This window comes from Melanostigma gelatinosum (assembly GCF_949748355.1).
Source record: "Melanostigma gelatinosum genome assembly, chromosome: 9".
Classification (NCBI taxonomy): domain Eukaryota; kingdom Metazoa; phylum Chordata; class Actinopteri; order Perciformes; family Zoarcidae; genus Melanostigma; species Melanostigma gelatinosum.
Genome location: NC_136642.1, coordinates 4,397,756 through 4,414,794, shown reverse-complemented (window position 1 = coordinate 4,414,794; position 17,039 = coordinate 4,397,756). Strand labels below are relative to the sequence as shown.

At 40.7% G+C, this 17,039-nt stretch overlaps 1 protein-coding gene across 1 annotated transcript; it reads right to left on the bottom strand.

The window, feature by feature from the left end:
- Positions 1-2,856: 2,856 nt before the first annotated feature.
- On the bottom strand, positions 2,857-16,272 carry nek10 (NIMA-related kinase 10; the record flags this gene model as incomplete). Its single annotated transcript, XM_079276108.1, has 34 exons — positions 2,857-2,970; positions 3,394-3,447; positions 4,085-4,128; positions 4,327-4,417; positions 4,521-4,631; positions 4,861-4,961; positions 5,075-5,112; positions 5,960-5,991; positions 6,279-6,486; positions 6,608-6,678; positions 6,811-6,940; positions 7,499-7,574; positions 7,655-7,757; positions 8,733-8,854; positions 8,945-8,990; positions 9,589-9,726; positions 9,822-9,950; positions 10,079-10,181; positions 10,300-10,364; positions 10,462-10,533; positions 10,665-10,726; positions 11,129-11,268; positions 12,120-12,344; positions 12,687-12,773; positions 12,848-12,927; positions 13,809-13,876; positions 13,968-14,046; positions 14,141-14,182; positions 14,278-14,362; positions 14,446-14,541; positions 15,396-15,532; positions 15,654-15,714; positions 15,826-15,928; positions 16,263-16,272. 34 exons carry the CDS (start codon positions 16,270-16,272, stop codon positions 2,950-2,952), a joined length of 3,030 nt encoding a protein of 1,009 aa, XP_079132234.1. The 3' UTR covers positions 2,857-2,949.
- Positions 16,273-17,039: the final 767 nt, after the last annotated feature.

The following is a 17,039-nucleotide window of genomic DNA, read 5'->3' as shown; positions in this document are numbered from 1 at the left end:
TTCAGAGGTGTCAGGATCAAATATAGCTCCACTGTAAGTAAGCGAACACACAACTATTCTTTCACATATATTCTACATGCAAAGTTTTAATCCCAGATGTTATTGTGAGGGCTGGACGTTGACCGAAAAGTTTGAGTTTCGATATCTATAATGAAAACATCCTTGTTTTTAAATTTCTACAAACTTTTTTCCTTTGACTAAATAAGTTGTTTGAAACACATTGTTGTTTGCGATTGTCTTATCACAGATAGCCGTCGATTAGTTTTGCCGAAGTGAAATACAGTTGACTGTAGAAATAACACGAATTCAAAAGAAAGAAAACTTGCAACGGGATAAGAAGGATTATGGGAAAAATAGTCAAATGTTACAATACGTACAGCGGCTTTTATATTTAACATCAGAAACTAAAATGACATTCGTGCCTCAAGAAATGTCAAGAAAGGATGCTTAAGTGTATAAAATATCTACTGTAAGTAACAAAGCAAGCAGCCTGTGTACTCTCACGTGCCTACTCCAGATGTGCCAACGTCTTCCATATTTTGTGAATTTTACATATTTTGCCAATTTAACCTGGAACATTTCATCCCGTTTCATATGTTTTGTTGTTGTTGTTGTTGCTCTATTAAAGTCTCGTGTGTATGATTTTTATTTTGCCGTGTCATGTTTTTGCTGAAGCTGCCGGCTTTTGTCGTTTCTGAGGCGACAGCAGTTCATGTTTTAATGTTGTGGAGCTGTGAGGTTGTTTGAGGCGAGCTCGTCTTCTGTCAATAGCCGGGCTCGTACTGCCCCCTGTGGCCCCTGCAGGGAAACTGCACTGCAGCACAGTTAACAGTCAAAATTGCATCCACTGACTTTATCTGTTCAGTGGTAAAGAAATACAAGATTTAAAGAATAAGAAGCTCATTTTAAGGCTTTTCACGTATCCTTTTTTTTCGCTACAGTAGAATTAGCAATACCGCAGTGTGAGTGCCTGCAAAGAAAGACTGAGTCTGATCTTAATCTATAATGACATATCATGTATTTGTTGATTATATTTTGTATCATTAGTGTAAATCTGCAAAGCAGTTATAAAAGAATTGTATTGGAATAAAAAGTACAATATTTCCTTCCGAACTGTAGAGCAGTAGAAGGGTAAAGTAGCAGAAAATGAGAATACGCAATTAAAGTACAAGTACCTTACAATTGTACTCAAGTACAGCACTAAATGTACTGAGTAACTTTCAATCATTGCTCCCAAATTACCAAAAATAAAGGATGAGAAATGGATTGTGTTTTTGCCCATCCTGCCTCTCTGATCCGTCCTCCTGCCCCTCCCCCAAAGCCCCTGCATCTCGATGAAGCTTTACTGTCATTCTCCACCTGTCCACTAGATACACTCGGACTTCTTTCCTCATCCTGGTCACCTGACTCCCCCGTCCTCCTGCTCACCTGTGTCTCATTACCCAATCACCCTGTCAGTACATAAGCCAGACCCTTCTCCTCAGTCAGCTGCCAGATGGTCGTGTTGCGTCGTGCTCTTTAGTGGTGCAGCCACCTGAACCTGTAAGTCTCTGACCTGTAACCCTGAACCCCTGTAACCCTGTCACTGAACCCTGAACCCCTGTAACCCTGTCACTGAACCCTGAACCCTGTCCCTGAACCCTGAACCCCGTCACTGAACCCTAACTTGTTCCTGCCTGCTGTGGATTCTCAGTTACTTCTGTTTGGACTTGCTACCAATGCCAGTAAGCTTCTTTTTTCACTTTTCAGTAAATCACTGAAATGGACTTTCTTCATTTGGGTCCTTAAATGTCAACAGTAATGACAATAAATAAAGGGAACATTAAATAGAAGATTATACGGGAATTATTACAAAGGTATCAAACCTTTTGTCTCAACTCACTGTTTATTAACTTTACAGCAAAATGCTTCCACTCTATATTAACGTGATAAATGACATGGACAATGTCTGCATTAAATAGTTTATTTTGTATTTCATTTTAAAATAGATATTCCTTAAACAGATTATACAGATAAATCCCTTTTGGATGAAAGTGCATGCGAAGGGCCCCGACAGCTGGGCGCCACTCTTCAACATGACCGTGAAAACATTCTGTGACTAAAGTATATTTCGGACATTAATCTGATTGAAAAGCGCATGTTTGTTTGGCCGCAGACAGACATTGTGATGTGTTTGAAAATTGATGTTGAATTGAGGTGAATGTTCGGTTTCTTATCAGCTCTGGAGGAAATTTGGCTCGCAGCCATTTGAAACATTAAAACGGTCAAACCGCTGAGTGTGGTCCTGAGAATGTAAAGTGCTGGACTCAGATATATCTGAAGAAAACAAAAGAGCAGATATAAAAAGCTCTGGATGCTGTCGGAGGTTAAGTCGTCGCTGTGATATGAGCAGCTAAATATCAATTAGCCTCGAACTTCAAGCACAAGCAATCTACATACATATTAAATTGACTTTGGATAGTCACAAGTCACACAGTCACATGCAATTTGTACAAATGATAAAAGGCCTGAGAACCACAGAGGTGTGTGCTGTAGAGCTCCACTGATCGACAGAAAAATTATCTGTGCAATTCAAAATCTTTGGAGTTTGGATTGTCTGTCAAACAAGCTGGTCGATTTGAACACATTGAGTTGGGCTTTAGGAAACTGTGACGAACATTTTTCACAGTTTTCTGGCATTTTATGGACCAACGAATATTCAAATAATTGAGACGATAATCGTTAATTGCAGCCCTAGAGTGGTGTCAGTTACAGCAGCCCGATCACAACAACAGGTTATATTGTAAATAGTTCAAAGACAAACAAATACTTGGACTTTTCTTAGTTTTACATGTATATCATTTTAAATTACTGCTGATGCAAATGTTACCGCGCGGGAACAATTTGTCTTTCCTGCTGCTTCTGTGACATCCGAGGATGAAAACAGACGACGGTCACTTGTTTTCCTGGTCATTTCTTTTCTCTGAGATCCTAAAATGAACACACAAACGTATAAAAGATGATCAGCTGAACCAAAGCAGGTCATTTTCAATTTAGTAAATTCAGGATTCATTGTGTTACCAGTGAAATATTGTAAAAAGTGTTGGTTACTATCATGTTTTACTATAATCCCACTTGCGTTGTCTGTTAGTCCAATAATTCGGTAACCCTTTAACAGCTCATATCACTGTAAAGAAACCAATAAGGAAATTTAAACCCTTCAATTATTTCAGTTGTATGTTGCGAGTTGAGGGCCGCGACAGTAAACTGGCCCTGAGCTCTGTCAGTCAAGATAAACTTCAACGACAAAAGTTCTCAAACAAACTGATTGCTGGCAGTAAAATGAAATGCATTTTGGCAATTATGATTTATCTTTGGAAAACAGTCTTTGAATGACGAACGATGAAATGTCACCTTGTGTGTTGCTTGGTAGTAGTTGTTCTCCTCCAGCAGCTCCTCTATCATCCCCTGAAAAAAGGAGCATTTTGTACAGGAAGTCACTTCACCAGCAGACAGACATCCAACATGAACATGAAGCGGAAATTAAAGAATTTTGTTCCAAAATGAGACACTAGATCCAGCAGGAGAAAACAGAATAATATCCACAGTATTGACACACGGGTGGTTTGTATTAAAGAAAATATTCATTCATTCTTGATCGCATGGAAGGAATAGTTCACCATTTTTGGAAAATGCGCTCATTCACCATCTTGCCACATAGTTGGATGAAAATATTGATACCGCCCTACTTCCTGTACAGTAATTATGAATCGGCAGCGGGTTAGCTTAGCTTAGCATAAAGACTGGAAGCAAAGGGAAACGGCTAGCCTGGCTCTGTCCGAATGCAACATCAGAATCTCACTCATGAACACTTTCTATATCTCGTTTGTTTTAATCTGTTTGAAAACCAAAGTGTAGAAATGAAGTTCATTCTTTTAAAGCACTTTGAGATGTTGTTCTATAAAAGGTATATATGCTATATTTAATAAACCTTGCATATTTCCCAAAAAGGTTTTACTGAGGAAAAATATGAACATCTCATAATGGCTTGTTTTTCAAAACTTAAAACAGGAAACACACAAAAATCCTGATCAGAAAAACAGACCTGCATCTGCTGATAGGTGACTCCATCTTTGAGATTCCCATCACCTGTCAGGAGCAGAGAAAGAGAAAATCAGATGTACATTCTTGCCATTCAAATTCCAACATACAGCTGTGCATCATTTGAGATCTGAAGGCGCTAAAACGCACCAGATCACATCAATAATTTCCTTTTTGAGGTTGTGTGAGAGCAGATGTGCCAAAGAGCCTGCGGGGCTGTTGTGTTTGCTGTGCGGTTCCTCTTACCGGTGCTGTCAGCAGTGAAGTGGTGGACCAGAGGACACCAGTCTGAACGGTTTGTGCTGAACTCCATCAGTTCTGGAGAGGCCTGGAGGAGCTACAGGGAAGCAGGAAGGAGGTTGTTACGTCAGTATTCAAGCTTTTCTTGGTCTTGTGTGACGATGTCTTTGGGTTTTGGGCTGTCAGTCGACCGTACGAACCTTGCTGAGCTCCACTTTGAGGCTGTACGGATCGCTCCCAACGTGGAACAGAGACTTTTTAAATCTTTCGATGACCCGGCGTTTAATGTTGTGATGAGGAGCCGGTGGAAGCTGGAGATGGGGGGGGGGGGGGGATATTTCTTACAAACATTTAAGTATCGGTCCTGAGTCGGCTTAATGTGAGGATGAAAACATAATGTTTTGCAGATTGATGACCTTTTAGGTTTTTGATGGATTTGTGACAGAATTAATGAGTCATGTTATTGACCCTCTTAAAATTCAATTCATGTGTAAAAAAACAGAATCACCATATTTGGACTGACAGAAACAGTTGTATTACCTGAGTGATGTATATGATGTTGTGCAGCTGCACGAGGAGCCTCTGAATGGGATCGTCAATCTGCCGAACCTTCTTCTGGGAGACGCAGATCCCTGCTGACACTGAAGTGAGAGCGGAACCAAACACACGAAATAAACAGGACGTGTTTTATAAAAGGCTTTTAGAACGTCTGCTCTTTGGGTTCTTTTGGGTTCCAATCAGGCTGAAAACGTACCTGGTCTTTGTTTAATCTTTGCAGCAGCGCAGTCGCCACTGAGACGAGAGGGAAATTGAAAAGGCAGGTTCATAAACTGTCAAATGTGAATACACTTTTTAATTGACCTCCATTTATAGATAACTGTCTTCTTGCATAATTAAATGATACTGTGGCCAATATATACATTTCACTCTGACCACACAGGAATAGATGATGTGAGGTTTCTCACTTACCCAGATTGAATTTGTTCCGGTGTGTTGCAGGCACTGGACTTTAATTCTTTGATCGAAATAAAACAAGCCAAAATCAAATCAACCAATCTGAAAAAACAACAGTGACTTCTAAACTTCTAGCTTTAAAAGAGCAGCTTTGTAGGTAACACTAAGACTGCTGTTCAAATCCCAGACTGCCCCCCCCCCCCCTTGTTTATAATTCACAGGTTGATTTATTTGTCATGGAAATACTCAAAACAACTCAAAAAGACATGTACCAACCAGGAAGAGACTCAAAACTGCCACAAAGAAAGATTTGAACTACAAAGAGACACGAAAAAACTACAAAACAAAGCTAAACAACTATAAACTCTGAGAGTCTCCCTCCTCGGTGGCGGGGCCTTTAGTATGTCTCTGTCCAGGGGCCCATTGTCACATCGTCCGCTCATGCCACCACCTCATGATAAATACTCTCATATATTCTCTTGTAAGTTATCTCACTGACGGAGAACCAACCGTAGCGTTTCCCCGTAAAGGCAGTGGTGTTGATGTTGGTATCGCGTGGTTCTACATCAGCATCTGAGGCGTCATCTAAAAACACACCTGGAATTATTTACAACATTTTATCATTTTTAATTCAAATCTGTCCCAGTCTGTGTTGATTAAATCCTGTGCAGTAAGAATTAGTCACCTTGACTGGTGCTCTGCAGGCTGTGGTTTGAGCTGCAGGTTGCAGGAGAGCGAGGAGTTGGAGATTCAGTATTTTCCTGCAAAGAGGTGCAGCATGCATTTTAAAAACCCTGCAGGACAAACTAAAAACATCAAAATATTTACAAACTTTCATGTTGAATAAAAAAATGTGCATCTAGCCATTACAGAAGTTGATACTGCAAAGAGGGAAGTCTGTTTTTCACAATTCATGACCTGTCAACAGCCACACTGTACATAAATAAATCTAATCTTCATCGTCCTTGAAGGACTTCCTTTCGATTTTCAAAAATCCATTTCACCTGAGACGGGTTCGAGTGACAGCAGTCCGTCCTGCTTTTGTGCCTCTCCAGGAAGTACTTCTGCGCTCGCTTCCTGTGTCTCTCTGCTCTTCGTTCCAGTGCATTCTGAGAAGTGTGGAGGCCGTCCATCAGCCTCATCATGAGGTCAGAGATCCTGGAGCTGACGGCCACGATGTCCGGCCGCCGGTCTGCATCTGGACACAAACACCTGACAGGACGTCCCATAACAGAACAGAGTACCGTATGAATACGTTGGAGAAAACGCGAGTTAGTTATTTTATGGACTTTTCATTTCATCACGATCCATCATTTCAAAATAAAAGCCTCACCATCTGATCATGTCCTTGACTCTCTCTGAGAAAGCTCCTTCTTCAATCGGCTCGTAGACGGCCTCGACAATCTACCAGCACAGAATAAGAAGCAAAAGATAACAGACGGCCGAGAGGAAAACTTGTTGAGACGTGTGTGTGTGTGTGTGCGTGTGTGTGTGTGTGTGTGTGTGTGTGTGTGTGTGTGTGTGTGTGTGTGTAACCTTGCTGGCCAGCGACAGCATGTTACTGCTGTTGAACGGAGGCTGTAAAGCAGCCATCTGGTAGAGGATGCAGCCCAAAGCCCAGACGTCGGCTTTCTCTCCATACGGCTCGTTCTTCACCACCTCTGGACTAACACACACACACACACACACACACACACACACACGCTTGTACGCGTTACCGTGAGAGGAATCTGCTGTACCTGAACTTAATCTTCACCAGCCCTAAAACAACAGCTCGTTGACAAAGAGGGGACCGGGAAATATGTCTCTGCCTTCCAAATATGTTCCGATAGTTGAATTGATCCTCATAAACATGTTGCAAGACACACACACAGCTGTTGTCAGGACCATAAACACACTTGAGCTGCAGCATTTGCTGTTTCTCTAAACTGCTAACAGGCTGTGAACATGAAAACCAGCTCTGCCATACTTCCTTAAAGGGTTGATTCACCAAAAACACATTTTCTCAACTCCTCCTGGTGTTATCTCACCACACATGCTTTGAGATATCTCCCCCTCAATGTAACCAGCGACAAATGCATTTAATTTAAGATCCTCTCGGTAAGCGGATCTCAATAGAAACGGTCATCAAAAATAACAGAAAGAAATAGTCCTGATGAAAACTCTACCGCTTAAAAACCGATCATTGAATCTAAAAGCTGCTGAATGGTAAAAATGTCCTCACCAGGAGTAAAGGATGGTGCCGACCACTGACGTTAGCTTGCTGTCCTCCTGTTTCTGCTTCGCGAGGCCAAAGTCGGCTTCAAGCAGAAGAAAGACACGGGGGTTAAACTCTTATAACAAGACGAGACGGGGAGAGCGGTGACCTGTTGACACTCACTGATGGTGACTTTGTCCTTTTCCCCCAGCATGATGTTGTTTGGTGTGAGGTCTCGGTGGACTATTCTCTTTTCCTTGTGCAGGTACCTCAATGCCAGACACATCTGAGGGAGTACAGAGAAGACAAATCGGTTCGTAATTAAGTTGTTAAAAGGACTCTTGGCTGGAGAGAAGGAGATGTTTTCATTCAGTCAAAATGCCAATTTTGATTTACATTCAGGCTGAAAGCAAAAAAAAGTATCTTTTGAGGAGAATATGGACACAGGAAACAGTGTTGTACTGCAGTGGTTCCCAACTTTCTATTCTGATGAGCTCAAGTAAACCTTCATCAACACCAATTCATGTTCCCAATGTGTTCATTTACACACAGAAATCCGAGAGCTTACTTTTAGCTTTCTATTATGACACACTCTCAATCACAGCATGAGAAATGTTGCACTTTTACTGTGTTTTTATTGTGTACTATATCAATCAGGTGTTTTTACATTGTGGTATTAGTACTTTTACATAAGTAAAGGATCTCAGTACTTCCTCCACCAATGTCCACAGCAAATATAGAAGTCGCCCACATGATTGTTCGACTGCATGTTAAAGGGATGCTTTGCTGGTTTTCAACAAGCTTCGTATCTTTACAATGTGGGAAGTAAACGCAAACGAACAATGTTGAACTTCCCTCCATGTTGCCAACACCAAGGGGCCTCTTCTCATTTACCAGAAAAGTACAAAGCTTGTGTAGTGCATGAGGAGTGCTGGAGACATTTCAGGATCCCAAAAATAAATTAAAAACAACCAAAGCAAGTGGAGCAAAACGTTTGAGCGTAGAGTAAGATTATTGCTTTTTATGTCACTGTGAAACAGTTTGTAAGCGTAACGTTAAGTTTCTTCAAGATGCATTGAAGTGTCGTACTTTGTCTACTCGTGTGTGTTGTTTGAGCCGAATTTGTAGAAATCCCCTCATGGCGTTCCTGAGGTATCACATTCACAGGTAGGGTGCGTGCGTACAGACGAAACCACGGAAACATAATGCCGCCGGGTGCAGATCTGTTTCTCAAAGAAGATTTAAGTTTCAGAGTTGTTACCTGGATGAATATATTCCAGAGTCTGTCTTCTGTGAACTTCTGCTGCTTCTCATGGAGAGAGTTGAGATGTTCAGCCAGCGGCACTCCCTCGATCAGCTCCATCACGATGTACAGCTTGTCGCCTGCAGTGAAGAGTATGGTGAGGGGTTTTCTGCTTTGAACTTCTGTTGTGTTCCCTTCTCACAATAGCTGGGCTCTGAAATGATCCTCACCTTCCAGAAATGTCTTGTAGTATTTAACAATGTTTGGGTGTGTCATCTAGAAAAGAAGAAACACGAACGACACTAAATATAACTTGTTCAGATATTAAATTGACTCTGTGGCTGGGTTGCACCAACAAGGATTTTAAACTAAGATTAGTTCTAATCAGAGTTTAGCAAAACTAGGTTTAAAATTAAGCAAAGCCCTGTTGCACATTTAAAAACGAATCAAGGTTTAGTAAAGCAATGTGGAGATACTTTCTTACCCACACTGAAATAAATGAAAGAGTCCAGTCTTCCTTTTCAGCTACAGAGCAGTGTCGTTGCTGTACCGTATATATATTGAGAGAAATCCAGCAGCAGCATCATAAAACTCAATTCCCTTAACTTCCTTAAGAAGTCGGCCATTTTAAAAGTTTAACCTCAAGTGTAAGTTTAATGTCGATACGGGAACACAGTTTAAATTGAAGTCTGTATTGTAGTGTATTGGTGCAACATAATTCAATTTAAAAACTAAACTGACGTTTAAAGAAGAACGTTTGAATTAAATCGTTCTTAATTATAAGCTAGCTTTGGTTTTAGTTGAACCATGGTTTCATCGGGTTTAAAAATGAATCCTTGTTGGTGCAGCTTAATAATAAGGTGTAACGTTGTGCCTGTTCTTTGACGATCGTGAGCTCCGAGATGATTTTCTCCACGTTGCTGTCTCTGGACTTCTTGTCTTTGCCAAACGCCGGGTTATGGAGGTTCACCTCCTTCAGAGCCAGGAGGTTCTGGCCACTCTGCTTTCGGACCTTTCATATGAGTATAATCATTAAAACCAAGGACACTTGATGGCCATGAGGTTACAAAGAAGCAAAACTGACCCAAAGCAACGCTGCCGTTTTACCTTAAAGACGCTTCCAAAGGCGCCGGTGCCCAGATGGTCCAGGATGGAGTAACCGTTGATGACTTTAAGGGGAGGTCGGTTCTGGTCCACAGCCTCGATGCCCTCTCTCAGGCTGTCCAGTTCCTCTTCCTGCATTACAAAACACACAGAACATCATCCATTTGCAAGGTAAAGAACAGTAATATTTCTTTTTATTTCACAGCCCGACAAAAACCAGCTGAATAAACACATGAATGCATTTAGGACTCTTGTATTACAGTGTAGAGTGACACTTTGGTTTGCAGTCCCTCGTAGGCCGCGAGGTCCCGTACATAATGTCCAACATCAATAAACAACTCAAAGAGGTCTGTGGGAAAGAGTCTGAAAGGGATAAGAGATTACATAACCGCATTGGAGAACATTTTCCAACTGTAGCTCAATGACAAATGATGCATGAAATTAATATTTTCTTTTTAAAACAAATATCCTGTAACATCACCTTTTAAACAGATGTCTGTTTCTTTCCACGCTAAAAAGAAACCGAAGGGTCCGAAACGCATAGCACTATGTGCAGAGAAAATGTACAAATGTTACATTTAGGTAGTTTCAAACTCTACATTTACATCATAGGGAAATGTAAAACATATTTGAAGCCATATACCTGTAAAGATGTGACCTTTGGTCCAGAGTTTTGTGGTAAAACCAACTTTGAGATGATATAGACCCCATTTTCCTAAGAAAAGAACGTCAAAATGTATTGACACAGCGTTTTAACATATTCCAGTAATTTGATATAAAGTTGTACGGTAATTCATTCCTATCCTCTCAACTGTCCTGCTCTTCATGTAAAGACGTTTGCATTACCTGCACAATGTGGTGAGCAGATGTGTCATCCAGACAAAGCTCAGTCAGAACTGTGCAGCAGGCTGGGAAAGGGATTAAAGGGGATACGACTTAATTTAACACAGTCTCAGACTGTCTCAGACTGTCCCACATTAATAACTCACTCCCCAAACCACAGCAAGCACAAAGACTAAAAACACTGAAGCTTTTACACTGTCAAATTCAATGCTTCTCCACAGATTCTTATTGGGACAGAAGTAACAAAATGTCGGGTTTTATCTATTTCCTCCAAAGTCTCAAAAGATCTGGATTCTCACTTCAGGGAAAAAGCTGTTTACATTCTGAGCAACTGATAAGACTCCTTTGGGGGGAATGGCTTACTCTGCAGCGGCGAGCACGCGGGCCTGTTTCACCATCGGTACAGAATCTTACTCTCAAGAAAACACTTTTACGTGCAGCATGTGGCAAGTTGTTTGGTCGCTGACCTGCCTGCAGGGCCACAGTGTTGTCCACCTCCTCCTGTGGGCTGAGCTCCTCTCTGATGAGCTCTCTGTGGATGCGTCCGGCTGCGTTGGCGCTGGAGAGCGTCTCGATGGACGAGCGGTCACAGACGTACTGCCTGTCACTGGGAGAGTGATGTTGTACGTCAGCATACTAAATAATGCAAATAACAGCACTTTGTCATTTGTGTTTGCCTGAAAACGAAGCTTCATAACTGAACTGTATTGTGATGCTGGTTACGGAGTTGCGTCCTCCATCATTGGCTGTTCAAATGTAAATCTGGTAGTTTTGAAGGCCAGAAGTCATTCTGCAGATATACAGTATCATGGTAAAGTTTGTGGTATTGGGCAGTATACATCTAATCCTTTACAAATACTCTGAAGTACTGCAGAAGTTTAGTGTTGTACTTCTATAAAGTTGGGGGACTCATATGAGACAGATTTTAAAAGTGGAATGGTCTAAATTGATGCTGCAGAGTGAGATATGCTTACTTTTTTATGGGTCAAGCACCAAAATCACTGGACCCTCCAATTCCCACAATGCAACCAACAGCATATTTTTGTTCCCTGTCTGGTAAGATGACTGATGAATCCAATGAAAGCTGCTATCAAGTTGCCCTGTTGGAAATGTAGGAACTGTTGTTTATGGAGCTTGACCTATACTGGAGACTAAAAGTCAGCATATCTTGGTTTCTGTTGGTTAGATTTAGATTATTATCATTTTAATCTGTCACTGCAACTCTCCCAACTTTATGGAATTGAAATGCTAAATTGCTGGAGTGACCCCTTTTTAAAACCACAAATCAATTCAACGCAGACAGAAACATATCTGCAGTGAATTTTCAGGGTATTGGCGATGAGTATTTAAAGTCTATTAATAGAGAGTCTGTTTTAACTTTGACTATGGTTGTGAAAAATACAATCCTATCATGTAGTTTAAACATCAAATACGCTTTAATCGCTCAGTTTCGCAAACCTGTTGAGCAGCCGGAGAAGCTGCTGCACCCCGCCCCAGCTCCGGATCTCCGTCCTGGTGTCGGGATCCTCGCAGAGCTGCACCAGGACCCAGGCGACGCTCCACAGCAGCTTCAGGTGCTGGCCGTACAGCAAGCTCAGCAGCACGGGCAGACCCTCCAGCTCCCTCACCTGGTCCCTCACCTGGCTCACCGGGGACAGGAGCCTCAGCAGCTCCGCGCTCATCCTGGAGGAAAACATCAGGTTCAGTGTAGCCTTGCTTGTTTCCAAGGTTTTATGTTGTTTTAGATTACTTTGTATTGCTGACTTGCTTGCTCACTTAAATCGTGGATATTAAAATGATTAGTTTATCATTTGGTGTACAAAGGGTCGTATGTTATATTCCTACAGTGTCTTTGTTTACTGTCAGATAAGACGGCATGAGATAAACTGAGACGAGATGTAGCAACTTTGTTGATTTGTTTGTTTAGTTTTTGTTTTATCAGCAACTCATGAAGGAAGGAAAGTTCCAACAACTCAAAATCACTGCTTTGTTGATGTGTTTGTCAGATGAAATGTTGTGTCTAACCTCTTCGACAGCAGGTCATATTCCTGCAGGATTACGAGTAGATTCTCCACTATGGGCAGCTGGCCAATCTCCTGCTTGCATTCTGGGCTGCAGAAGAAACTGGCTTACAGCAGATGACATCTTAAAGTGTATTTAATGCATTAAATGACACGTTTGCTCACCTCTCAGCCAAAGTGGTGAGTGCCAGCAGGGCTCCCAGCAGCACACTGCTTTCTGTTGTGGAGAGGAGCTTCACCAGCGTCTACAAATGGTTTACTCAATGAAAGACTTGACTTTTTCTCCACAAAGCACATTAAACGTAGAAGAATTTGAGATTATAAACCGAGAGCACAGACACTCACTGACTACCACGACCTGCCTGAGGAGATAAGGAGATAAGGAATCAGTAATCGCTTTGAAATCACTTCTTAAAACCCGTCTTTACAGACCGGCTTTTATGTGACGTTGTCGCTTAACTGCGTTATATTATAGTTTACTAAGTTATTTATTGTATTTCTTGGTTTATTTTACATCGTGTTGATTAGTTTTATTGTTTCATCGATTGTACTGTTTTATCAAAGTTTAAGTCTTACTTTAGTTGGAGCTTTGTTGGGCCTCACTGTTGAGCTTTCTGTTATTGTTATTATTGTCTTTGCTTTGCCTGTCAAAGCACTTTGTAATCTCTGTTTTTAAAGGTGCTATATAAATAAAGTTATTATTATTGTTATCATGTTATTTGTTATCATGTACAAAAGCATGACTTAATATATCCATATATCTCACAAAGACAGAGTAAAAGATTAGCTATCACTCTCCATGTCGGTTTCCGTTGCTTCATTTGACAACTGAGACTAAATATTTGCACTCTGGAAGCTGCAAATAATTGCATGGCAATCTGTGTATTCTCAATTTGTAATAATAAAAAAAATACAAATTATTATATAATTTAATTGGAATCAAAAAAAATATTACGACCCATTTGTGGAGCCTACATAAATACATTAAATATATACAATAAGTAGTGAGTGGCCAGTTCCAGTGCACCAACAGGAATGACTATTACAGCATGAAATTTATTATCTCAGTCGTGAATATGATATGAAAACATAATCACAGATAACCGTATCTCGACTTATCACTCACCACGTGAGCGCCGCTCTGGATGACCCAGACCCTTTGACCCTCGCCAGCAGACAGCTTCTGAAACATGTCTGCTGAGCAATCAGCGGAGGCAGCGTTGAGGAGGACGTGCACAGCGCTCATATTATCATGTGTCTCCATACTGCCCCTCAGATTACTCACAGGTCATTGTGACCAGCTTCTGCACAGCAAACGCCTGTTCGCCGCAAGATGCATACGCGGCAGAGACATGCTCCATATACTGAAAGAGACACGGAGCAGCGATGAGGATGACATGAGATTTATGAGGATAAATCTAAAAAAACACAGTGAGAAACGTCTTAGAGAGCAGTTACCCTGGCAAGTAAATGAACGCCTCCGAGCTGATGGAGGATTTTCTAAAAGGAAGCAGTTGAAAGGGGCATTATTGTTTTCATACAGTACAGGAAATATTGATGCGACACCAAATAAACTCTTTATTTTCAAGTTGTACCTGATGGCGGGGATCTCTGATCAATAATCGTAAGCAGATGAGAACTCTGAGGACAGACTCGGGCAGCGCATGATCAATCCATTCACTGAAGAAGGAGTAAACATCGTCAGTAAACCTTTTTTTGGGAGACAAGAGAAGAAATGCTGCAGTGTTTTCAAGATATTTTACCCGCAGAGTCTGTTCTTGACCAAAGAAGAAAGAATGTCAGAGAAGAGTTTATGCATCGGGTGGCTGCTGAAACATCTTTGGTCTCTGTATGTGATGCTGTGAAGATGAACGTATATAATTAGGTCCACAACTGCACAGACTGTTTGATTGTTAGAGGAAGTCTCATAATGAATGTTCAGCCACAGAAAACACTGTTCATGAACTCATGTACTTCTATCCTTCAAAACGACTGAGTGTGACGACTTCACAGTGCATTGCATCATGGGTAGTCGTTCATTATTTTCTCCACTCTCGACTCTGTTTTCTGCACCACCATGTTCTGGTCACATGCAGGGCTGGATATCAGAGCGACCTGTGTCTGAATCTGTGTGAATCAAAGAACGAAAAGCTGATTCATAATCTGGTTTACTACATATATCATCGTAAAGTATGTATATTAGATATATGAACAAATTCCTCAGTAAAGATATCCAGAATATAGATTGGTATGAAACTGCAAACTTTGACGTATGTGAAGTGGAGATTTCTGACTCTTAATATGAGAAAAAAAAACGAATTTAGAGAAAACGGCTTTTAAGAATATTAATATAATACAATTATATACATTTTGAAGACACTACAGGTGAAGATATCACCATGAAACGTACCCAGTTGATTACTTACATTGAGACGAGGTATGAGGTATTATCTAAGGGTACCTTTTGGTGAATTTCAGAGAAATCTACAGACGCAAATAGACAAAGTAGTAAAATAACACTGAAATGTGTAATTTTGATGTTTTTCTTTGCACTACTCTGAAAGAAAACACGTTATGGAAGAACAAAATTGACAAGTGCATGAAAAGGGATGTTTTTGTTGAAAGAAAAGGCTGAAATTGAGCTCTTGCAGCCGATTCATTGTGTGTTTTGTGGTCATAAGAAGCTGAAAATTACAGATAATTGAATGAAAACCTGAATTTTTCCAGTTCCGAGGCCTCACTGGCGACGTCGCTCTCACTCCTCTGTCTGTTAGTGTCTTTAGGGGGATGCAGACCTTGAGTTCTGCTGGCTCCACTGCTGCGCGCTTTACTGTGACTCAACGCTGCCACCTGCAACACAGGGAGTCTCGTACTACAGCAAACACACGGCCCTGAAGACATATGAGCTGGTTTTGTTATCAAAGTGTCTGGGCCCCACTGCCTCAGTGTGGAGGCACTTGTTGTTGCTCACCTCTTGTCTGGGAACGCTTTTGGCAAGCAGGGACTGAAGCCTCCTGAGATCATGAGATCCCCTAAAAAAACAGGCTTCATCAGGTGATTTGATTTTGTCATATTAGAAAAATTCATCTTAAATTATGTAACAGACTTTTAAATGACTGGGAGGAGGAGATCGCCCGGCTTACTTGCTTTGGATTCCTTTGGATTTCAGGGGCAGTTTTTCTCCTTGTCTCCCTTTTTTAACTGGATTGGACATTTTCAGCGACCCGCTTTGTTTCCATGAGTGACCTGTGGACACAAAGACACATTTAGACAGTGGTGAAATGTAATTAAGGCCATTTACTCAAGTACACTACTTAAAAACAACTTTGAGGTTCTACATTTTATGCTACTTTCTACTTCTACTCCGCTACATTTTGGAGGCAAATATTGCACTTTTTTACGACATTTATTTGACAACTTAAGTTACTTTGCAGATTTAGATTATTAATACAAACTATGAATCAAATAATAAAATAGTGTAAGCTACCCAGCGGTATATAAAGTTATTCAAATGAGCGCCACCTTTACAAGCTGCAATATATATATACAGTAGCATTTAATATATTATTCCAAAACGGACCATTCTGCATAATGACTACTTTTAATTTTGAAACTTTTTTGATGCTAATACTTTTGTACTTTTACAATACATTTTTAAATGCGGCACATTCATTTGTAACAGAGTATTTCTACACTGTATATTACCACTTTCACAACTTAATTACTACTTAAATAAAACTAAAACTATCTGCACAGCTCCACGCCACCAGAGATGAGTAGGAAAATGTGTTTTTTGAGGGTAATTTGAGGGAACCAACACATGATGTAATATCGTTGGTCAATATTTTGCATATTTCAACGTTTTTGTTTTTAACAATGTAGTGCCCACAGCTCTTTACATTGTCAAAACAGAAATATTACATATTTAATATTCTTGACCTTTGCAGTAGCTTACTTGTTTTATCCTTTTCGTTTGTCTTCAGCTGAATTAGGCTAGTCTGCAATATTTATGCAAATACTGCCTACTTTCAGTAGGAGTACTTGTAACAGAGTACACAGTAGTCTACTTCCTCCACCACTGATAGCCTCTGTGATAAGAGGGCTAGCTCGACTATTTAGCCTGCATTTGTCTGCAGGAAGCGGTTGAACTGATCCTTGTTTGGCAGTTTTAAGAAGACAAGTCAAAGGTCTCTTACCACTCCTTCAGCACCGCAAACCAGCAGCTTGGTTCTGAATGAAATACGATTTTTTCTTCTTTAAATATCCTTAGCCGGGGATAAAAGGCGACATAATTGTTTTCTTCTTGCAACAGCAGACGTCCCTTACGTTAGCAAACAGATAAAAACAATGTTCAGTT